The 24,551-nt window shown below is 38.6% G+C and overlaps 1 protein-coding gene across 1 annotated transcript; it reads left to right on the top strand.

The window, feature by feature from the left end:
• The first annotated feature begins 119 nt into the window (after window positions 1–119).
• Window positions 120–20,610, top strand: ALG5 (ALG5 dolichyl-phosphate beta-glucosyltransferase). The gene is made up of 10 exons (XM_066571081.1): window positions 120–221; window positions 1,255–1,396; window positions 2,242–2,288; window positions 2,978–3,046; window positions 4,256–4,348; window positions 5,877–5,990; window positions 7,307–7,366; window positions 10,132–10,283; window positions 18,100–18,185; window positions 19,370–20,610. The coding sequence occupies exons 1-10, from the start codon at window positions 144–146 to the stop codon at window positions 19,480–19,482; spliced, it is 954 nt and encodes a 317-aa protein (XP_066427178.1). The 5' UTR covers window positions 120–143; the 3' UTR covers window positions 19,483–20,610.
• The last annotated feature ends 3,941 nt before the right edge of the window (window positions 20,611–24,551 follow it).

Below are 24,551 nucleotides of genomic sequence, written 5' to 3'. Positions count from 1 at the left end.
GCAGCGGCGGCCACAGGGGTGGCGGCGCTGCCGGGCCCTGACCGCCAGGGGGCGCCGGCGGCTCCCAGCGGCACCCGGCGGGCGGCGCGGCCGCTTCCGCGTCGCTGTCGCGGCGCGCTGGGGCCCCGCGGCTGCCGCGGGCGATGGCGCTGCCGCCGCTCCCGTCCCTGCCCGCAGCCGCGCTGGCGCTGGCGGCCCTCGCCGCCTTCCTCCTCGTCCTGGTGAGAGCCGCGCACGGCGGGCCCGGGGGGCTCCGTGGCGGGGGCCGTGGGCGAGGCCGCCCTGTGCCCGCCCCCCGGTGCGGGGCAGGGGCGCTGCCCGGGGTCCCGGCCCTGCCCGGGGGTCCCGCGGTCTCGTCGCGCCCCGCAGGCGGCAGGGCCGGCCCGGGCTGGGCGGCAGAAGCCGGCAGGGCTGCGCTTGTGCGGGGGGTTGTGCGGGCAAGGTGTTTCGGCAAGGCGTGGGCTGCCGTCCCTGGCAAAGGGCACCAAGACGGAGCATTTCAGCCTGACAGTACGTGTTGGGAAATGTCCTGCTAACGCCTTCGCGTTAACCATTTGGGAAGTGGATGCGTTTCTGCCTATCTGAAATGCCCTGCGAGATTAAGAAGGTCGACCCCCTGGAAAGCGAAATTCTGCTGCCTGTCCGCAGTGCCACGTATGCATCCTGCCCAGGGAGGTGGCGGAGGCACCGTCCCTGGAGGTGTTTAAGGGAAGACTGGAGGTGGCACTCAGTGCCGTGGTCTAATTGACACGGTGGTGTTGGGGCATCGGTGATCTCAGAGGTCTTTTTCAACCTCAGTGATTCTATGTGTGATGTCACCAAGTAAAAGTGCTCCAGAACCCAAGTTCTACCGCTTTTTTTTTAGCCATGCATGAAGCAATCAGAGCCTTAGTTTTGCAAGCACACATGGCTGGCTGGTCGATAGGCTTGCCATTGATTTTGGTGGCTTGGTGGGGGATCAGAGGTGGCACCTGCTTGTGTGCTCAAGGTTACTTGGGGAAGGAGCTTGGACCACGACTTTGGAGTTAAAAACAGTTAAAAACAGCTTTGCAGTTAAAAACCGCAGCAAGCCAATGATGCTGACAGTGGGAGTAACCAAATGGGGTGAAAGGGTTTTGGTCCTGTGTGAAATTTCACAATAGTGAACCACCTCGTTACTGAAATATACTTGGTTGCCCCTGGTAGCACATTTAACAGCTAGGTAAACTTCTAACAGAATGCTTGACAACTTTTTTCATTTCTTCTTCATCACAGATTTGTGTAATTGCTCATGTGACTGCCAAAACAATGCCACACGAAGATGCTGAGTGCAGGAGAGGATCTGCACCAAATTTACATGATCCTGCTACAAGAGAACTCTCTGTCGTTGTGCCTTCATACAATGAGGAAAACCGGTGTAAGATTTTTCTAGTTTTGAGGAAGAGAAGAAAATCTATCTGTTGTTACTATAATAATGCAGAGCCAGTTGGGTTAGCAGTAGATTCTGTCAGGCCAGATTATGTATCAGATTTTGGACACAGTTTCTAGAAATCAGTCCAAGTACGTTGGATTTCAAAATTAAGGCATAGTGTAACTTGATTTCCACTGCTAAAAGTAGCATGGGGCACTTGTAAGAATCCTCTTAATTTTAATGAACCCCAGAAGAATGGCTGTTCATTGCCCCTGAAAATGCTGCAAGGCAAGAGGTAGTAAAATACTTTTTAAATTTATTTGAGAGCTTTCCACTCTTTAAACAACAATAGCAGCTTCATACAGGCAGAAAAAGGGATGATCTCATGGGTTTGTGTTTGACTTGGCCATAGATAGGAGTACCTGATATTGAGTGAAGGCATTTAGATGTGATAGAAATAATCAAGCTCTTAAGCTGATGTGGCAGTACAGAAGCTGACAGCTTCCTTAAACAGATAAAGTCAGTGCTGGTTTACAGGGTCAGTCATAAAGAATGATTTTTTTTCCTTTAATGTTGTGTAGAGAATTACATACTTCAAAATGAAAAGTTGATTCCTCAGAAAAAATATTTTTATCCCGTCTTTTTACCACATGTGTGATTTTTTTCAGTGTTCTTTCTGCATTCAGAAAGGGCAGCACTTAGAGTTGCAGCTGCTAAGCTTGGTTACTGAAGGTAGTGTTGATGAAAGAGTTGCTTTGCTCAGCCTTGCTTTGTGGCTGTTTTCAGCTTGCTTGTGCAGGTGCTTTTGGTGTTATAAGCTATTAACCTGACTTCCTCCACCTTTTCTCTAGTACCACTTATGATGGATGAAGCTTTGGATTATCTAGAAAAAAGACAGGTATATTCATTTTACATTCAAAATTCATTGTTTTTCTGCGTATTATGCATAACAAGTCAGTGATCTAGTCACTTTGTTATGTTAGTGTACATTAAAACAGTAGTACTTGGCCCCTTAGAAATAATGCTTCTGTCTCTTATCAGTTATTTTTAGATTGAGTGCCAGAAAGGATTTTTAAATTAAGTAAAACTTTAACATGCTGCTGTAGGATGAAACAATCTTGATATGCATGAAATCTGCCCAAGACAGAGCTAAGGATTAACCATGCATTTAACTTTCTAAGCTAAGTCCTGGTTTGTTCCAGCAAGTTTCATAAGCATCTGTTCTTCATTAGGATTTGTTCTCTGGGTAAGAAGCTCATTGTGAAAGTTTGTGGATTTTGTTTTGTTTGGGTTTTCTTAAAAGTGATGTTTTTCTGAGCTTCCATCTTCTACAGCAAAATCGATTTTTCAGTTCTAGATGGTAGCATGGCAAGCCAGTGTAACGGTACCTGCATCAAATATGGCAAAATTCTGTAATTATGCCATCTTAACAAATTTACTGCATCATATTAGTATCTGTTGGCACCTCTGAATGACTGCTAGGGAGAAAAGTATAATGACATTTGAAAGACCTACTGCCTACTTAAGAAATTGGATGAAATTTATTAAATTGAAATAAAATGCATTATTTTTGCTTTTATTTTCAAGAAACAAGATCCTTCATTCACTTATGAAGTGATAGTAGTTAATGATGGTAGTAAAGATCAAACTGCAAAGGTAAGAAAAAGTAATGTCTTCCCAAGCAATCAGAGGCATGAATTTTGTTTTGATTTTTATATATTTGTGGAATATACAAGTGGTTTATATTTGTATTTTGGTACTTGAAGCAGTTGACAGTTGAAGTTCACATTTCTGAATTACTCTGTTGTTGCATCGTGGATGGTGCACATAAATACACATGAATACACATATTATTGTTTTGCAAATTCTAGTTTTCTTGATTGGCAACTGTGACAGCCATTTTCCTGCAGCTGAGGTTCTAAGAATCCTAACTTCAAGAAATTTCATTTGAAGTACATTACGTGTGCATAGTGATGATGTGAATATGAATTTGAGGAAGCTAAAAAGTCTTTTATAATATCTCATTCATACTGTGATTGACAGAACAGGTGACAGTTCTTTCCCACCCTTTGTGGGATTGTTCATTTAAAAATCCATGTGCCAGTAGTGGTATTTTCAAAATAGTTCTGTTTTCTTCTGCTTTTGATGTATGTCACTGACAAGGAGGCTAGCCAGCTTGTGGGGGTTTTTTCTACTGCTTGGAAGATGTTTGAGGTAGACACTAAAATGCATATTGCTTTAAGGATTGCTGGTATATATTTTTGACTGCTGTGCATTTTTTCTACCATCTCTTTCAACTGAGCATACAATGGCTGCAGGCCTCTGGACTTAAAAGGACTCAAGACAATCTTTAGAAAAAATTAGAAGAAAACTTGAGCTTTCTCTTCCCCAGAACATGTACCAAAATGTTCAGATCCTTGCAGTGTGAATGGGGTTTTAGATCAATATGAATTTTTCTTCAAAACCTCAAATAGCAGCAAGACAAGCGAGAAATAGGTGGCTGTCATAGAAAATTGTATTTCTTTTATGAACTATTGGTGTTAATAGAAAAGGTCTGTAATAGTATGATATAAATTGAATTAGGATTGAGTTTTTTAGAGGTGGGAGGATGGGGGTTGAGATTGCTTAGGGAAATATCCTGTTCTTATTGAACATTACTTCATTTCTTCAGTCTTTTTGTTTTGACTGTGAACTGTTTTTTATTTTCCCAAACAGACTCCGGTGAACACTGGCAATGTATTTGTGCCGACTGAAGTGGTTATAGCTCTGTGCTATTAATTTATTTTCTTTTGAAGGGTGAGCAAATGTACACTTCTCCCTTGGTTCCTGTTTTTGTTTTATGCTGGCTTTTTGTGTATCTGTCAGGTTGCAAAGGAGTACTGCAAGAAATATGGAAGTGACAAAGTGCGAGTGATATCTTTGGAAAAAAATCGAGGGAAAGGGGGAGCAGTCAGGACGGTAATTAATACTTTCATCTCCTTCTCTGTTTGAACTACCTGTGCCCAAATATGCAGAAGACAGAGCTGTGCTGATTGACATTTTGAATTCAATGCATTAACAAAATGATTAGGAGAAAACTGAGTACAGATTCTATAAATTATAGCAAAAATATTTTTCAAAATGTTTGTTTTAGATCTTGGTAGCAGTGTTGTCTTTCCAGAAAGATCAATAACAAAGAGTTTTTTATAATACGAGAATTCAAAGTGGAAAAAACTGCTTGAATCTCATATTCATGTTAGTTCTACTTAGAAATATACTTGCATTTATAAAAGCCAACCAAAAAAATAACCCCAAACTGTTACAGATTAAAGTTAAGCTTTTGTAGACAAAATAGAGTCAAATTGGCAAACTTCACTCTCCAGGTCATGGCTGTTTTTAACATGGCTGATAAACAAGAACTCATCCAGCACAGTTTATGTTTACTGAAGCCCACTGCTATCACCCACACTCGGTAGTCAAAACAGCACAATTCATGCTTTCACATAGATATTGTCATAAAATGAGCATGTTCTAAATATGAAAAAGCTGTTACACATTTAGAAGGTGCTTTGTATTCCTACAATGCATGACACCTTTCTTTTCTGAAAAAGGGTGGTATCATCTATGAATTGTCAGTGATGTGTCTTTATCTGTATTTTCAGCTCTGTCTTTAGTATGTCAATTTATTTTTTAAGAAAAATGAATAACTATCGGAAATGGAGAGAACATAATATTGGAACATATAGAACTTTTGTAAGAGATACAAATTTGAAGTTATTCCAAGAGAAGGAGAACAATTTTCTGTGTGATATCCTTTTATAATTCATAATGTAGAGTGGATGTGTGTTCAGCTACTTCCTTGACAGGCTTTTCCAGATGCACACATGCTTGGTTGCAACAGTACTTCTGTCACACACGCTGCTACTTGTTTTCCTGTCTGGACCCCTTCAAAAATTATGAAATATTTCTGACCAATCATATAGCAAATTAAGCTGTGAAACCTGTGCATCACAAGTGTTTTGCAGTGATACTGTGACTTGAGACTTAGTCTTAAATTAGTTTTGAGAAAAAGCTCTTGAATTTTCACGAAAAGGTGTTAGGAAAAACTCGCACTGCATCCTCCTTTCCACCGGGCACGTGACCAAGAAAGGCCATCCACTGCAGTGGCAACTGCTAATCACTGCTTCTTGGTGCTCCCCTCTAGAGCTGACTGTAGCAACTTGTTGCCCTTTAGATTTAGGTTTTCCTGAGAAGGATTGTTAGCCTTCCATGTTCATGCATTGTCTGTCACTGTGGACACTCAGAGTATGAAGTCTCTAGATGTTATTACTATATAAATAGATATATTACTGTTAGTAGCAGAAGATTAAGATTTACCTACTGTGTGGAATCTGTGAGATAGCACTGTCTTGTTACTACATAGGTGTTTGGAGTGTCTTGCACCTAGCTTATGACAAATAATTGGTCACAAAGGTGTTGATATTTGTATTGACTATTTTCATTGCAGGGTGTCTTTAGTTCTCGGGGGAAAACAATTCTTATGGCTGATGCAGATGGAGCTACAAAATTTGCAGATATTGAAAAAGTAGAAGAAGGTCTAAAGAATCTCCGGCCATGGCCTGTGAGTATAAATTCTCATGCTTTTACTGCAATACATGCATACTTTAATACACAAGATAGACTTTTGTAGTTCTCTTCAATATTTTGAGATCCAGTTGAAGATCTAGGTGTAAGTCTGAAGACCAAAGTATAAGGTCAGAAGCCTCAAGAATTGGCTGTCAGAAGGAGCTTTCGCTGAGTTCTTACGTCCTTTGCATCCATTGTGCCTACTCCAAGGCAGTACAGAATGTTCTGTGTGCTGTTTATCCTTCCTGCAAATTGTTTGAAGTTGTTCTGTTCTGTATAAATACCATGTGATGCCTACTTAGTCTTCTTTGTGAACTGTTTTGTTTTTTCATTTTATCTGATGTCATCCTGTATACCTTTAAGGGTGCATCTTAATTCCACCCTCTTTTATATAGGTTTTCTTTTCTCAGGGTCCTTAGTTTAATGACAGTATTTGGAAGAACTTTTATTGTAAACAAAAGTTCAAGAACCTGTGGAACAAGAACAGCTCCCTGCACAGTCATTCTCTTTTGGGAGCTTGACTTGAAAGAACTGAGGTTTATTTTCTGCTTAAATGCAGATGGGTGAGGTACTTGTAGTTGGTTTCCCAGCGTGCCAGAAGAGATGTGCAGCCTTACAGACAGAGCTGTGGGGATGTACCTGTGCAAGGGGTCACAGCCTGTGAGTGCAAGGGCCACAAGTGCAGGACCCAGCGGGCAGCGTGTGACCCTGATGCTCTTCCCTACCAGGGCTGCAGCAGCTGCTGGTTCTCCAGCACTGGCCTCAAATAGAGTAGATTTGAGAGATTTTATGTGAGAAGTAGTGTGAGAATAGTGTTAAACCTTTTGTTTTGATCATGTTGATTTAATTTGAGATTATATTTTTGTTGATATCCTGGCATTTTATTTGTTTGAAGATACATCAGTGCAACAAGTGCTTCATTCTGTTATTGCTTCCATCATGCAATATTTAAGGAAAATGTACATTGTAACACTTAGTTCCTAGGAATGCTGCATACTTATCTGTGCTGCTAACATTTGCCATGTGCATAAAGTAAACAATTTAAAGCTAAATAAGACCTGAATAAATTGAGGCAATTTGCATGCACCTTATGCAAATTGTAATAAACTTTAGATTGTCTCTTAATTGTAGAAGACTGATTAAGGTTCAAAACCTAGCAGTAGAAGAAATGCACCTACAGGAAGCTGATAAGTATACTGTTTTGAAGTTGTTTGTTTTTTTTTTTTAATTTTATGGTTCTCAACACAAGATTCCACCAATTCAAATAATATTCATTTAAGAAACAACTCTTTAATTTATATTCCTGTACAGGAAGGGATGGCTATTTCCTGTGGTTCTAGAGCTCATCTGGAGAAGGACTCAATAGCAAAGGTTTGTTTCCATTTCCTGCTGTGTACTAATAACCAAGTATTTCCATTATTTGTTTCTGCTCTACAGGTTTTGCAAGTAGATAATCAGTATTTTTTTAAAGAATGGAAGCTAAAAATAAGGAAAAGCTTGTCATACATGCAGGATGTCCTTCATCATATACAAAGGATGTGTTCTAGATTTTAAGCACTTTGAAGTTATTTCAGTTAGTGTTCCAATTTATGGATTTGTTTCTTATAGTTGAGAATATTTCACAAGCAGAGCTTCTAAACCCTGACAGAATTGGTAGCCAGTAACCAGTACTAGGGCTCAAAGGGAAGGCAGCTGATGAGTTCATTATTATTGATTTCCTTGCAGTGCAAGAACTTGGACTGCAGATCTTGAAACCTGTTTAAAATGAGTTAGGGATAATTAGCAGCCAGCTGTTTGAAGAGTACCTCTATTCATGGGAAAGTGGTTTTAAGTCTTCTGTATTACTCATAGTAAAATTTTTGAGTTTTGAACACACAGACAGTACTGTTCTATGTGTAACTCTTGTGTAATAAACAGTGATGCAGAGGCACATGGCTTTATCTTGTATCTGATTTTCTGATGTCTTGGCAGACAGTAATTGACAAAGCACAGGCATGGAACTTGTATTGCAACAGACACATTGCTGGGCTCATTTTTTAGCATCATTGGACATGCTCTTCATGGTGAATGTTCTCAAGAGTAAGCTTTGTTTATACTGATGTTTAGTACTTGAAATTATTCTAAAATATACACACAACTACTAAAATAGTTACAGAAGTTCAAAAGAAGTTACACTGGTAATGTTCAGCCTCTTGTAGATCTGTACTTTTTTCTTCTGGTTTATCAGATAGTATTGGAGTGGTTCACTCTTCCTGAGTTCTTGCAAATATTGCTGTGTGTATATTTACATCCTCAGTGCATCCTCAAAGCATCCTCATCCTCAAAAAGAAAAAGAAACCAAAACCAAAAAAAGAACTCAACAAGAAAATAACCTTCATCATTTTCAGAAACTAGGAACTACTATTGGGAGATTATGTAGCTGATAAAGTGGAGCTCAGAAAAAGTGTTTCATTGCATGGTCAAGTACTGGATGTGGACAGACTTTTCTCAGTGTATTCATTTTTCTTGAAGGTCTTGCTACATTAGGGAGAGGAATTGGAACAAGACTTCCATCTTTTAATACAAAAGTATAATTGTTAGGACATGTCCATCCTTTGCTTCCTGCTTCTCCCCATATTTCTGAATTTGTAATAAAGGAATAACAAATTGGTTAGGTTGTACTGATTTCCTTGAAATGTGTAGTCCATTTCATTTCATCACCCAGTTGTCCCTAGACTGGAATAGAAAGACTACCTTTACTATAGTGGGACAAGACTATAGTCTTATATACCTATTGTATAGTGCAATAGGTATAAAAAAGTTGCAGAGCAATCTTTTAGATGTTGGGATTTCTCTATGGACTTACTGGCATCTAAAACAGTAGAATGAACCTGTGATAAGCAGCTGTGTTGAGTTTATTAAAACCAGAATTTCACCCTTTGTTCAGTCTCAATACATCAAGAATTCTGGTCTGCCTCCAGAATTTTTAGTGTCCTTTAATGAATCTATACTATGACTTGCATAAATAGTCTTAGGAGTGGTAAGTATAACCCAAGACCTCCTCTTTGTTAATTAAGTGCACAGTTTCACTGTCTGACAGTCATGCAGCCTCCTAGCATTTCCCTTCTGGCCCTGGTGGGAGCCTGGTGTTCTTGGTCACAGAGCCAAAAGAGCCAAAGAAGCCACACCAGATCCACCATTAACCTGGGGCAGGAACACTTTTCAAAAGACACAAGCTATGAATTTGGTTTTTCTTAAACCAAAGGCTATTACATAATAAGCCAAGCATCATCTCTATTTTTCAAGTGAGATTCTAAATTGTTGGCTTTAAAGGCATCTCTTATCACCCAGAGATACTTAACACTTGAATCATTGGCTCCTAACGATTTTACATGGTATATGGCTTGCAGTCATAGACACAATCACTTAAATTTAGCTTGAGAACAGCAGTGAGCTCAGAAGCAATTGTTAGATCACAGTTCTAGTTGTTTAGGAACTGTCTTGAATAAAAGACTAAGAGGGACCTCTGCAAATCCAGACTCCAGCCTCTGGAGTTCATGGCCAAACTTATCTGTATGATTATTATGTCAGGAACACAAGTGTAACCAATAAATAGGCTGGGTACATTTATCAGGAATATAAAATATATCTGTGAAAGCAAAAGAACAAAAGAGATGACTGTAACATTGCTGGAAATATAAAATAAAATATCTTGCACAGCAGCCTTTACTTTAGACCTGATTTTCACTTAGTCCATTATATACTTCCAAAGAATCATGCAGAAGATACTACGGCTGTTCCACTAATTATTTGAAATTCAGGTGCAGGTTCTGCTTTACTTAATAAGGCATAATCCAGAGTGAAAACCTGCTCTGAACTGGGGAGAGGGGAAAAGGGATCTTGGATTTCTCCTATCCTAGACTATACACATGACTGACAAGTCTTTCCCTAGATCAAAATATTCCCCTTTCAGCCAGTATTTTGTTTGTACTGTAACAATTGGTAAGTTCTGTTTTCATTCCAGTGCAAAATACAACCAGTTTACAAACTTTGAAAGCTATCACGAAACAGGGTTACTGTCCTGTAAGACAGCTCTCTTCAAGCATTTCACTCATCACTCAAATAAAACCACCTAACTTCTTGCCTTTTGTCCACAGCGCTCGTACTTTCGAACTCTCCTCATGTATGGGTTCCATTTCCTGGTGTGGTTTCTCTGTGTCAAAGAGATCCGGGACACACAGTGCGGATTTAAACTTCTTACCAGACAAGCTGCCTTGCAGACTTTCTCAAATCTTCACATAGAACGCTGGTAAATTGTTCCTTTTTTGTTGGTGGTGTTTTTTTATTTGGTTTGAAAAAGTAATTTTAGTGTTGCAGCTACGATGAAGCATGTGATGTCTGTGTATGCATCTCAGCTGCTCAGTTTAGCCAGTTATAGTATTGCCTGCATGGCAGCTTTGATTTCTTGTTATGTTAAAGTATCCTGGTAATTGCTAGAAATTCTATGTTCTTATTAAGATACATTGTAGCAAAGTAGTTGGGTATTTAATTTTATTCTTTACTTAATTTCATTCTCTTTTCTCAAAAGATGTATGTAACCCTAGCTAGGATACTTTGGTTTTGCCTTGTCATAGGAAAAGGTAATTGTTTAGGAAAGAGGAGAGGGGGAAAAAAGAGGAAAAAGGCCTCAAACAACTGAAAATCCCAATAACTCTTCTTTCTCCAGAAGAAATTTCAAACAAACAGTTTTTCATGGTGCTGTAATTCACTCCCAATTTCTGAGAGTCCTCTCTCCTTTTACAGATATAAGCCATGCAAGCAGAGTAAGAAATAGAGAGCAGCTGTTATTATGATTAGGAAAGCTAAGAGTTATTAATCATATTCAAATCTCCTATCAGTGTTATTTTTATACATTACAATTCAGTAATGCTTAACCAAAGTATTTTATGTAAAATCAATATCTGATAAGGTGTTTGTAATTGCTGAGGACTGTAAAGTGAAAGCAAATGCTTATTCTTTACTTACTTTCTTGCTAAAGTATTTTATGTGAAGAACATTGACAGATATCTTTAATTTCAGAAAACTGAAAATTATGTGTGTTTTTTAAATTACTTTAGAGCTTCTTTAGTTACAATTTAGCTACAACAGTTCCCCTATGTGAGTTATACAGCCATGACAGCTATTATGGGACTGAAGCACTGTTTTCACACAAATACCATAATTTCTGTAGATTTTCTATGCCACAATTCTTGCTAAAAAGGATAGTTTAATTAGGTGTAATCAAACTTCTTCAAACTATTTTCTTCATTCAAGAAAATCTCTCATGGGCTTCTGTTTGCTTGACAGGGAACAGAACTGCTGAACAATGTTCCTGAACACAAACAGGATTATGTGCAATCCTACAGTCCTGGTCAATTCCAATGTGTATAGTTTCAGGCTGAGCTCTGACAGCTATACTGCCCCTCCAGACTTTTGCAGTTGCAAAGGTGGTGTTTGGGCACACGAATCTCGTGTGGAACAGAGAGCTAATGTTGCATTGGACTGAGCAGTCAACAGTCAGAAAATCACTTTCCCACCTGAGTGGGTTGCTTATTGCACTAAAGGAGACTATGGATGAGCCAGAAGTAGGATTTGTGCTGCTACCTCCAAACCCAGTCTTGATCTATAAAGCTCTGTAAATTTCACATACAGGATTTTTCTAAGTACTAGTAATAAATGGTTAAACTCATATGCGAGGCCCAGAAGTGCACATCTCAAAATTGTCTTATTTAACTTCATTTTATAAATTAAGCACGTCAAGAAGAAAACTGAAAGACGTATATGAGGATAATCAGTTTCAGCTGTAAAAATTCAATCTTAAATTTTATTCTTTTTTAAAATGAAGGATTTTTTTGTAATTGGATTTATTGGTTATATGAAGTGTTTTCTAGATAAAAATAAGCTTTCTTCTGCCACTTCAATTATCTAGCACCAAAAGAATGAAAGAGTAAAATAATTGTGCTGTACTCTGTTATCCAGGAATAGAAGCAATGAGAAAGGAGTATTGCTAACATTTTATAGTAATTATGTTGTTGGTGTGGAGCATACAGGCAGATCTTCATGTCTTAGTTCATTGAGCCTTGTGTGTGCCACTAGAAGATGAGCCTTCTATTCTTGCTCTTTTATCTACAGTAATCCATAAACTAATCCCTTGTATGTTTTATTATTTATCTGAAATGTGCTAGTTAGTGATGAAGAATGCTTGTTTTGTGTGTCAAGAAAAGAACAACTCAAGTTCTTCCAAGAAAGAAGCTCTTCAGATAATTATAAGTCAGAAATTGCCTAAAACAGCTATAGATTTTTTGGATCTTTTAAAATTTGGTTTACTTCTGTGCAGACTGGCAATGTATTTTCTGGTTTCATGCTCATCTCTCAACCAACAGTCTCTGTGTTTACCTGCCTTCTTTTTTATATTTATTGGCTCATTTTAACCAAATCTGACAGAACAGTAGAGATTTCAAGACCAAAAGCTTTGGCAAGGTGTGTGGAAAATTAAACCCTCTTAGAGGAGAGAAACTCAGATTATTGCCACTGCTGAAGAAAAAACCCTACAGTAAGGTCTCAAAAGTTACTTTTCTGCTCCACAGCTAGTCATTTAGCATCTGTAACTGGAAGATAGCATGTCAGTGCACAAATCAAGTATTGTCCCTTTCCCAGTTAATATTAAAAAGATCGGGAAATAAACTGGGAGATGAAGAGGTATAAGTATGTGGGGAGAGTGCATATATTCAGGGAACTTATAGTCCTAAGTGAAATGTCAATATTGTACAAACAGTTGGAATAATTGCAATGGAAATTATATAGGGACATCAAACATTCATCCCATAGCATTAGATTTCTTTGTATGTAATTGTGTAAGAATCTGAAATAGCTCAATGCTGGAAACTTCTTTTTAAGCAAATCTGGTATCTTTCCATTGCATAACATGTGTAAAAAGGAAAATACAAACCGGTTAGACATTGTGCTATAGATGTTCTGTACATATCATGAGTATGGAGACAGAAGAGTAAGAAATAGTAGTTGGAATTGTACTTCTGCTGACTTGGAACAATGTGGCCCCAGCTGGGTCACAAAGCAACTTGTTCATACTGAAACCATCAGCAAGGGGTAGCAGAGGCGCCACTCTCTTGGTACTGCGTAACAGGCTCTGAAATCTGGATTTATTTCCGCTTCTACGTCACTGCACTGGGGCTACTTGACATCCAAGGAAATGGACATTTGATTCTCATTGAATCTTAAAATCCCACAAGTGGGGTGCAGGTCTGTTAGGTACTTGAAGGGGTGTTCAGTTCTGTGTGGTCAGTGCTCAGATATTCAGTGAATAATGGAGGAGGATGCTGGATTTAATAGAATAAAAGCCATCTGAGTTAAGCACCCTGGTCCTTGAGCCTGCCAAGGGCTCCCCAGCTGCTGCACTGGAATGTGCAGTGAGCTGCTGAAGGGAATGAACACCAGGCTTCTGCACAAACCAAGTTGTCTGTCCTGTCTGCTCAAGCTTAGTCAGGCTTGGATTTGTGGGGCTACTACAGTGATAGGTGAAATGCTTATAAAAAATGCTTAGACTAAAATTGATGCATAACATGTTCAGTCATTAAGTTAATACAATTAAGTACTATAAAATCAGCTATCTAATAATTCCCACCTGCTTAGACCCTTACTTCTTAATGCTTTCACCATGCTTTTTCCATTCCAGTGGACATTGAGGTGAATATCACCTCTTTAATATTAAAAACACTAGAAAACAGACCAGAATTTTTCTTCTTGCTGCACTGAATATGATTTATAGATTCTTACATTTAAGAAATCTTGAAACTGAAGCATACAAGGAAAAATACAGTTTTATTATTATGGCAATAAGGATCATGTAACACTTCTTAAAGAGAGACCAAGATATTTCCTAGAATATTTTTTAATCTAACTCTAAATTTTAGAAGGCATTTGAAAATTAATAGATACTACAAACTGTTTATATATTCGATAGTTACATCCTAAACTGGCTTTTTTTTGTGAGTGTTCTCATTGTCTTTTTTGTTTAACTGTCCTTTGGCTGTGTATATATGAATATAAACGAAACATTCTTGAAATTTACTTTCTAAATAGCAAAGTTTTGACATTAGTTTGAAATGAAAGCAACCTTTTGAACAGAGAGCATATGCTTTGTGTTTTAGATTCTGAATTTGATTACACAGCTAATCTGTTTTTCAGAAATGGATGGAGCAGATTTTTTAATTTAAAACTTAAAAGAAAATTAAAAGAGATATAAAAACATAACAGAGACAGTTGGAATTAGTCACTTCAGGCTATAAAGAAGATCTAGTTCTGCATCTACGGTCTTGACCTAAAAAATGTAACTGTTCATGTTAAATTTTGATGCACAGGAGAAATACTGGAAAATTAAATGGTCTCGCTGGCTGAGTTTTCCTATCCTAAATTTGATCATTGATTTCTTCTGACAACAACAAAAAAAGATAAATTTTCTTCCAGCCAGAAAATGTCTATCCTTAGGAGAACTAGACATAGCAATTACAGTCCTACCTTTATGATAAAAGGAGGGGAAATTCAAAATGTAGTTCTAGTCCTGGTTTGATGGACATATTTTTGTGAAGTGGCAATTTATGATGGCATTGTACAAGTCAGCAGATCAATGAAGAGATCCAATTGTTGCTATTACTTTTATCTATAAAAATTGCCTTGTGCATTGAACAAGGCATGCTGTGTCACATTTAAAACTGGGAAATAAACTGGTAAAAAAATGGTTCTCCAGTTTGTCACTAATCTCTAAATATGAGTTGCTGTATCAAAGTTACAGAAAAATAAGCATTTATATTGCTGCAGGGATATTTTCCCCAATTTTGTGCCATTGTAGACCACCACAAGCAGTGGAATGAATTGGTTTTTTCCTGGTTTTGTGCATGGCAAGTAGAATTTTTTATCAGTGTCTAGTCAGTGCAAAAACAGTTTTGCTGTTTTAACTCTGTCTGTTTTGTCTTTTAAAAAGTCCTGCTCTTGGCTGACATGGACTTTCAAAAGCCCAAGTTCAGCTAGGGCAGTTCTGGCAGTCTAGCCCACTTGGCATCTTGTTTCATGGTTAGACCTCTTTGACCATTGGCTGTTTTCTTTGCCTTTAAGAGTTTCTTGGAAAAACATATCTTGGATGTACAAAACTCGTAAATTCCAGTTAGAACATTATAGCTGAAGGCCTGATTTTGTTTTTTGAAACACATAATACTGGACCAGTATTATAATAATTATTGTATTATTATAATAAACACATAATACTGGACCAGAAGAAAAAAGAGTCCTAGTGCAATTTTAAAATACAGAATAATTTTTAAGGATAGATATTTTATTATCTCAAGCATCTTAAGGATTCAGTTTAAAAAGATTGAATTCAATTAAACACCTACCAACTTGGTTTTCAGATGAATTTTAGCCAGCATTGTCTTAAATTGTAACTTAACCAAAACACAACCACATGGAGAATTTTTTCTTTACCTTACAATATATGTTTGTGGTAATTAGCATGTCATGGAGCTACTATTAGAAATAGATGGGGAAATCATTCCTACCATAGATTTTTGGCTATCTAACTCTGGATACTTAGATTGGAATCTAAATTCTTTCAGGCTGGAGCAAAGTTTGGGTGTTCTGAGCTGTGTGTCCCCCTCCCAAAAGGCAGCAGAATGAAGTACATGGTGTGAATAATATCTTGCTGTTTCTGGGAGCGGTTCTCTCACAGATTAACTGCTCACAAATGGCACATGAATTGCACTTACAGCTCATCCACGGGTGTGGCTTTGATCTCCTCTAGGGTAGGCTCTATTTAACACACCAAGTTCTATATGGTTCTCCTGTACCATCTGGATCTGGTGGTCAGCAGTGTGCCTGTACTGCTGTCAGTGTATTGAGCGCACTGCAGTCTGTATTCCCTGACTAACCATCCTGGCATACTGAAAGGTGGTGGGGAAGAGGGATGAAAAATGATAACCCAGTGGTATTCTACTGAAGTAATTCTCCTTTCAGCTTTGAATAGGTTGTGGTTTTTTTTAATTTCAGGATATGTTCACTGTTACCCAAATGGCAACCACATGTAACAATATTAGTGTTCAACCTGATTAATTCCTGTGCTTTTAATCTCTTACTTTGAGCCCTGTAGTTCACAGAACTATTTAATGTTGTTGTTCTGTGATGTATGTGCTGACATTCCAGTAATCAGTTGTCCACAGGAATTACTGCAAATAACTATTAGTTCACTAGGCTAATAGTTTATGTAATACTTTTAGAGCAGCTCATGCAGTCTAATTCATCAGACAATTATTCTGCGTCTCTTAAGATTTTTAGTCATTTAAGTAAGTATTACAAAATTAGATTTAGTCTTACTGCACATGATTCATAAACATTCAAAGGTGAATACATTGGGTTTTTGGCTTACAAATGTAAAATGTCAGCAAAAAATTAAATACTACCTCTTCAGTAGAAGAGACCATGGAGTGATTAATAAAATAATATTCAACCCTCATGTAAAGACAGCAGTGAAATGACAGGGCTGCTTGGAGCAGATTTAGTTCACTGAGGTAAAAAAATAATTTATTCTAACTTTTTTGGTGACAGTGAGAAGACCTGTGTCCTAATCAAAATCAGATTTGCAAAGCAGCTCTAAATTCCCTGTACACAACAGCTGTAGCCTCTGTAGATAACATCTGTCTGTGCTGCCTTTGCTTGTTTTAATGCTGTCCCGTGTAGATTCAGTGGCTCTCCTGTCATGTACACGGAGAGCATGAGTCCAGGTCTGTGCGTGTGTGCCTGTCATTCCACCAGCAAGGCAGCCTGCTGTGGTCTGCACTTCAGGGGGAACCTACCTGTGTGTGTCAGACCTACATGCACATTTCAGAGTGGACTGCTGCTGTCGTTGCATTTATTAATAGTTTTACAGAAATGCACCTCTTAAAAGGAGAAGGTGGCTTGAAGTAGAAGGAAATAACATCTGAACTTGGCAAGCAACCTGCTAAAGTATGTCTTCTGCCTGCTCTTGATCACTTTGTCCCTTTCCATCTTTTCTCTAGTGTTAAATGGAATTACCAAAGACATGAATTCAAGCAACTCTTTAAGCATGAATGAATAATTTTGGGGGTTTTTTATTGCATACATTTCCTCCAGTGGCAAATTATTTTCTTTCACTTCAAAAGAAAACTGTCTTTGATTCAGCAATGAGAATTTAAGGCAAATTATCAGAATCTTCTTAATTGTGATTTGTGTTCAACCCTGTCGGTAGTAGCTGCTGGCAGTTTCATATGCTGATTTCTAAATAAGTATTAAAAGCTGCCATACTACTTGTTGCATATCAAGAGTCTGGTGTTTCAGAGCCAGAAGGCCTACTTGAGAATGCATTTACAGGAATGAAACACAGACAATTCTCTGTGCAGAGAACTGAGAGGATTAAGGTGCATTCTGGACAAAGTGAATAGGAAGGAGCACCTGACACAGCACGATCACTGCCCCTATTCATTTTGCCGTACAACCTGCAAAAAATTGAGCCAAAAAAACCCACATCTCTCTCAAGAGGGTTTTTGTGTTGTGCATTAAGTGGTCACTAAACTGTTGTTTGGATTCGGTTGTGCATGGTAACATAAATAATTTCTCACTTCTATGCTGCTGCCTTGAGTTCTTTAACTGAGAAAGTAAAAGGAGCACCCATCAGATCAGCATAAAGCCACAGCAGGTAGATGTCCTCTTTCATGAAACTACTAGAGATGTGGAGTGACACTGTACATTTGACTGCTTGGTCTTCATGGTGTTCAAAAACATTTAAATTGTGATTGTGACAGAAGGAAAAGCAAGAAGCAGCCTGAACACAGAGTGATCTATACCTTCAAATACAGGACACAGTGCAGTATCGTTATTGTTGTCTGTATTTTGGCTGTGTTGTGAGATGTTTAGTCAAGAAAATTAATTTCCCATCCATGTGTATCTGACCCATAGAGCATTGGTATCAACTGCATAACTGAACAGTCATTTAATTAACATTTCCACTGTCTTTCATCTGGGAGTATGTGTGATTATATTTGGTATTTTCTGTTCTTCTTCAGGGCGTTTGACGTGGAACTTCTTTATATAGCCCAGCGCTTGAAAATACCTATAGCAGAAGTTGCTGTCAACTGGACTGAGATAGAAGGTGGGGAGATAGTTCATGTTCTTAAAAGATTCCTGACATGTCAATCCAGAATAACAGATCCAAGGTTATTGCCCTATTTACCTGGCTTTGATAGCACACAGCCTTCTTTCCATACTGAATTTCATGTCCTTGCCAGCCTGTTGCTATGGCTTGGTACAGAAAGTGTATGTGAAGGGGTAACATGGCAGAGAAACTCTGCAGTCCCACTGGAGACAAAAGTAAGGAATTACAATGCTAGGACAAAACACTGTTTTGGCATGTCTTCTTGCTGCAATGTGTTAATAAATCAGTGCAGTTTTAAAATACTATGCAGGTAGTCTGACCATTACCACTTACTGATTCAATTCCATTTCACTGTGTCTTGCCTTCCAAAATTCTCAGCTACTAAGGCTTCCTCTAGAGCGCCATCTCTTCTTAAGATGTGATATTGTTTCAGACCTGTAGGGAGGTCTCTGCCACTAAGTTACTGGGAAGTATAGCTCCATGCATATTTCTTCAGTGCAGAACCAGTTTAAGTGGTACTGCTTGCTTCGGCTCACTTCCCCCCATCAAATGCGGTTCCTTTATTTTGTTGCCCTTTTCATGTTTTTTATCTTTTTTTTAATCTCCTCAACACAACCCTTGGACAACAGAAATTACCATGAACTTTAGTAATGATGAAAGGTGCAAGTAGAGAATGTCCTGAGCCAAATTTACTAGAAATGTTTCCTTTCAGTGCAGTTCCATGTGTACATTGCACCCAACACAAATATTAACAGAGATGGTAGAAGGCTTGGTTTTGTAGTGTGGGTTCCTTGCCTTGCCTCAAGATAGATAACTTCATATTATTGTTGTAAGACGATCTGGTGGTCTTCTTCTCCAAAGCTGCTAAATAATTTGCTTAGCTATTGGTGTTCAGCTTCCTATTTACTTGAACAAAGCCTTGTCATGGAGAGCAGTGCACGTCTTGTCACATACATGGAATTACTGCGCTGCCTTCAAACTAGAGTGTCTCACCTATGGCATAACGTAATACTATAAAGCACTTGCTTTCAAAATGTATATTTTTTATTAATGTTAAGATCTAGGTTGTGGAGCTGAATATGCTGAGAATGCAGAGGTTTGTGACTGCTTAAATGTGAGTCTTGCCGGTGCTCATTTTTTCCTAACAATGTCATTCTGATTTTCTTCTTCATTAATCACAGGTTCTAAGTTAGTTCCCTTTTGGAGCTGGCTGCAGATGGGCAGAGATCTTCTTTTTATACGACTGCGATATATGACTGGTGCCTGGAAGCTTGAAGCAAAAAAATGTAATTAGGTTATTTACATTTTCCAAATATATTATTATGCTTAATGGAACATAAGAACAGTTTCAATCAAGTGAAGTGGTGGTGAAAGCTGAGGTAATTCTTCATTGTTCCTCTGTATGTTTCATTTTTGCAGCATGTAAGTGTTTTATAAGATTGTCAGCAGAGAATTTCTACATTTTGAAAAAAGAAAGCATTTCCAAAAAGATTTTCTTATGTGGTAATCAGTTTTTTATTTTATTAAATAGTAGCTTTAACATTTCTTATAAATTCATTCAAATAAATATATCTGCTTTTGTCTCATCATCCATCTGGAATCTCCTTATAAAAAGAGGCACTCTGTTTGACATTGTGCAATGTTCTGTTGTGAATGACCACAGCCATTTGTTTCTGTTACATCTGGAAATGCTAGGACAGAATGCAACTTGAAATTATCATTCATGGTTCACACTGGTGCATGTGTAGATCAATGTTATGGGAAACATTAATGGATTTTACTGAGTTATAAGACTAATGTTCATAAAGTTGTTCTCAGGACTTCCAGTAGTCCCTTGACATTCCAAATGTTTTTGTCTGAAACTGAAATAGTTTTCCTGAAATCCAACTGCAGATCTTTTCCAGACTGTAGAAGGTCTAAGAGAAAGCACATTTAATTTTAGAATGTCTTTTATAAATGTGTTTTGCTCATACATACTTAGTAGTGCATGCTCAAGGCTAGGAGTCCTTGACATCTACAGATCTGTAGTGAAAAGGGTATGGAAAGCTCAGAGCATGCAACAGTGAGACCCAGTGTACACTGGGGACCTGTGCATTAGTAATGCCCGTCTGATGTTGTCATGCTTCAAATGAGATCAGAGACAGAGGGAGGGTCTTGACTCTTTCATACTAATGTCACAGTAGCAGTACTGTAATGTGCTTTCAAAGTAGCTGTGAATTGCCAACAGACTAAGCCAATCTGTCTTCCTGAAAATTGTACAAATTTGAAGAGCTTTAAAAAATGAGCGGTGTATGGTTGTATTTTCACATATGAATTCACTGGTGATTTTTCTTATTCTTTCTGTAATATGACTTGAGTTTTGCTTCTCTAAGGGTTACCTCAGTTTTCTATAAAGTGCTGGAATAAATTCTCAAAAAATATATTCAGTTTGACTTCACAGGCTTTGTTCTCTTACCTTGTCCAGATACATGTCTGTCACCTCTGCAGAATCAATCAAGACTCCTCATTGCCATTACTAGAATAAAATACCAGCTCCTCAGGACACCTGCTACAGTGTGGATTCGCAGAATCAGAGAATATTCTGAGTTGGAAGGGACCTATAATGGTTGCTTCTGTAGGTGCAGCCTGATGCATTCCCTTGCAGTGGGGATAAGAGCTGAACTGGAATAAAAGAAGGAGCCAACTGGGATGAAAGGAGAATGGGGAGAAATAGAAAAGGCGCATGATCTGGGGCTGAGGTTGAAAGCCAGAGTGAAATGGAAGATTTACTTTAGCTGAGAAAGATGGTTGGCTTGTCCTTCTGTCACTCATGTAGCAGTCAGAAGTCTTCTGGGTATCATACTCATCTCCTAGGCAGTTATTTGCAGATTAGGAAATCACAAGACACACAGGCAGTACCAGGAGACCAGGACTCACCACGCACATGCTCTAAAAAAGTGTGTTTTAGACTCACAGTTGCGTTTAGATTTTTGCTCTGCTCTCCTGTGTGTTCCTTCAGGCCCAGCACACCTCAATTGTTGCACAGCAATCCCAGAATCAGGGAAAGATTCTCCTGGGTTCCATTTCAGAAGCAGATGTACTGGTTTAATGGCACAGAGGCATAAAGAGGAGTATTCCTGCTCCCTCTCTACACCGATTCTGGGGCTGCTTAGAGTCTCCCTGAAGCTAGTTCAGCTCACTAGAATGGCAGGATGCCATCTTCTACATGTCTGCTTTTTTTTTTCATTTCTTCTGAGATAGTTTTCTACCATTTCAGTCATCTAAAATGACTCCCTGCATGGTCTAGCAGGCAGAGGGTGCAGCAGCAAAAGGAGAGCTGCCCCCTTTGGTGGCTGTGAACTTATCACAAGTTTGTAGACTGACTTGTCACCTGGAGGCTAGTACCCTGTCCAAGGGCAGGAAAAGTAAATTAAAATTCCTCCTTTTTTAAGCCTATACAAGACCTGAGGTTGCATTCTCAAAATGAGACCTTGAATTACTCTGCTCCATCAAGAAAGATTTTACTCTGGCTCTTGATGTGTTCCAGGGACCCCACTTGGTTTTACTAAGTGGTATGACGTGAAATGGGAGGTTTGAGTAGAATGTTTCAGTCATTCCTAGTAGGAGAAGAGCTGATTGATTCACACTTGATACAGGCCTGCTTAATTGCAGAGACTGTGTAGAGAACTAAGTGCCTCAGACATAAACAAAGAACCTCCCTGATCACCAAAGCTGTCATTCAGACCAGTGCTCTGCCTAACTTGTCCTCATGCTTCTCTTTCTAGAGTTGCAGGGATACATTTATTTGTATTCCAGTGGAGTCTTAAATTTACTATTTCTTCCTAGGCTTGCATTTGCAGGGGTGACCTGCAGGAGGTGAAAGTCTTCTATATAACTCACTGTCCTGACCCAGCTCTCCAAAGACTCAAAGTATTCTCACAGACTGTGAAAAGAAAGTAAAAACAAATAGAGAAAATCTACATGGTAATTCTGCAACATTCTTAACAACATTGATGTCTGCGTAGGCAGCACTTTTATAAATATAGATTTCAATTTAAAAAAAAAATTTATATCTCGCATAAAAACCTTACTTTTCTGCACCACTTCACTAACGAGATTTTTTTCAAAAGGCAACAATTTTAAAGTCCTCTTTGAAAAACACATGCAAAAAAAAAATTAAAACAAGTTACTAGAAAATGTTCAGTGGTTGACATGAGTTTTCTTTACTGTTACTATTTTTTATCACAACCCAAAGCACTGGCCATGCAATATCCCTTGATACACACTTAGCTTTTATCCTTACAAGCTATTTTTTTGAACTCACATTTTAAATATCAATTGGAAAAACAGTAAAACCCTTTCTTTTTACTCTCAGGCATGTCTTTGGATGTGCAATATGTTTTCTGTGACAGCTCAAAGTTCACTGCTGAGAAGTATAAGCAGATAAACACAGAAGATGGCACCAGTTTGTTCTGCAGAATTGTGTTCAGCAATGAATCAACTTGCAATTCTCGAAGTTTTTGTGCAGATCCTTCCACCACCACCAATGTCCAGGTCATGGGAAATAAAATTATAGCAATGTGTATAAGTACAGTTTGTATTTCCAAGCCACAGAATAGTACCAGCCAGTATTTAACTTGAGTTCTCTGCTAATGTTTAAGGCTCTGGAGACCTTTCCATAATTATTTATGTACCTATTGTCCAAGTGTTCCTTGAGTTCACAGGCATAATGCTGACTGCAAACTAAAAATAGTCAAAACAAAGAGACAGACGAAGACAGAAGGCTGCAATGAAATTTCTGTATCTTAGTGTTTATTACTTAAAATAACATCTAACCTTATTTATGATCTGTGTGTGTTTCTTAGGGATGCAGTGGCATGTCTGTAATAGCTCAAGGGGCATGAATTAAAGTAGTATTCCAGCACTGCTGGAGGCTGCACCGTAAGTTATCTACCTCTTTGGGATAGAGATTCAGAGGTTAAGAATGGGATGGTACCAAGTCATACCTATTGCTTTATCCAACAGCACATAAGGGAGTCTTGAGCACACAAGCCCAAGGGGTCATTGAGGCTCAGGGGAGAAGCTACAGACAAACCTTTGTTTCTTACTAGGAAAGAAATTATATTTTCATATGACCAAGCATTAGTAATAGTTGTGAGATCATAGCTGAGAAGGGTGTGCTAGAATATGATTTCATTTAAGAGATCCATCAGAAAAGAAAGGACTAACTAGCCTCCATTTCCCTCAGTGTTTTTTAATCTACTTAACTTTTCATTCATGGGTCTGTTCAACTGCCCTGGCTGCATAATCAGATATTTCTCTGGTGTAAAAAAGAAACAAACAAAACCTTTCCAGTCCTGCTTGCTAGGCTTAGTCTTCCAAGTACCAGAACACTCTTTGGTGTTCAAGAAACAGCTGTAAATGAAACAAACATCCTTCCAAAATGGCTTAGCCACAGGTGATCCTTCTTACCTACATGACCTTAACTCCCCCCTCAGGTACATCACATCAATCAGGCTCTGCTTTCCTTGGTTCTTCATGCTCTGCTGTCAAGATCACTTTCCTCGATTGGATTTTCATCAATTTGTTGTTTCAGCAGAAAGAACTTCAATATCTAGACTGAATCCAAGCATTTGTTGCTGGCTCATTCTATGCAATATTCTTGAAGAATGAGGTGACATGAATTCTGGCATTCCCATCTGGTTTTTGCCATGTTTTGGTGTTTCATCTAGAGTTATTCTGGAGCTGTATAAAGATCCCATTACAAAACAAAGAGAAATTGAGTGTCAGCTTTTGGACTGGAGATCAGAAGAGGTGCTTTAACCACAGGAAGATTAAGAATCATGGAGTTCTGCCAACAGTTTTGGCAAATTCACTTTGCCTCATCTCTGGAAAGCAGCCTTCCACATGTGGGACTAATCCTTATCTTCCTATCTTTCTAGGGTAGAGAAAGGTTTAGCTAATTATGTCAAGGACAGGCTTCACCCTTTAGCCACACTACAGCCTTAGTTGCACAGCACAGGCTGTCATAAACGACCCACTTCATACTCTCAGTCATCAATTGTCAAATTAGGAAAAAGGTCAAAACCACAAGGAATTTGTAACTCTTTTTGGCTGACTTGGTCTGCCATTTAAGGTCTCAACAACAGAACTGCTGATAACTTCCATATCTTGCTGCCAAAAACCAAAACCATATCCATGGCCATCTTCCAGTTTTTAAGCCAAGTCATACATTTTGGCAGTGGTAATCAACTGTGTCAGCTCTCCCTTTGGTTGTTTTACACGTCTGGCTAGGTTCTGCCCTGGTAGAAGGTTTTGTGACAATGAAAGTTGAAACACAGATGAGATTAGAACAACCTTTACTGGTTTTCAATCAAAGAGTAA

This window comes from Molothrus aeneus, chromosome 2, assembly GCF_037042795.1.
Source record: "Molothrus aeneus isolate 106 chromosome 2, BPBGC_Maene_1.0, whole genome shotgun sequence".
In the NCBI taxonomy this organism is placed as follows: domain Eukaryota; kingdom Metazoa; phylum Chordata; class Aves; order Passeriformes; family Icteridae; genus Molothrus; species Molothrus aeneus.
Note: the sequence above shows the minus strand (reverse complement) of the source record. Positions and strands in the feature narration are given on the sequence as shown.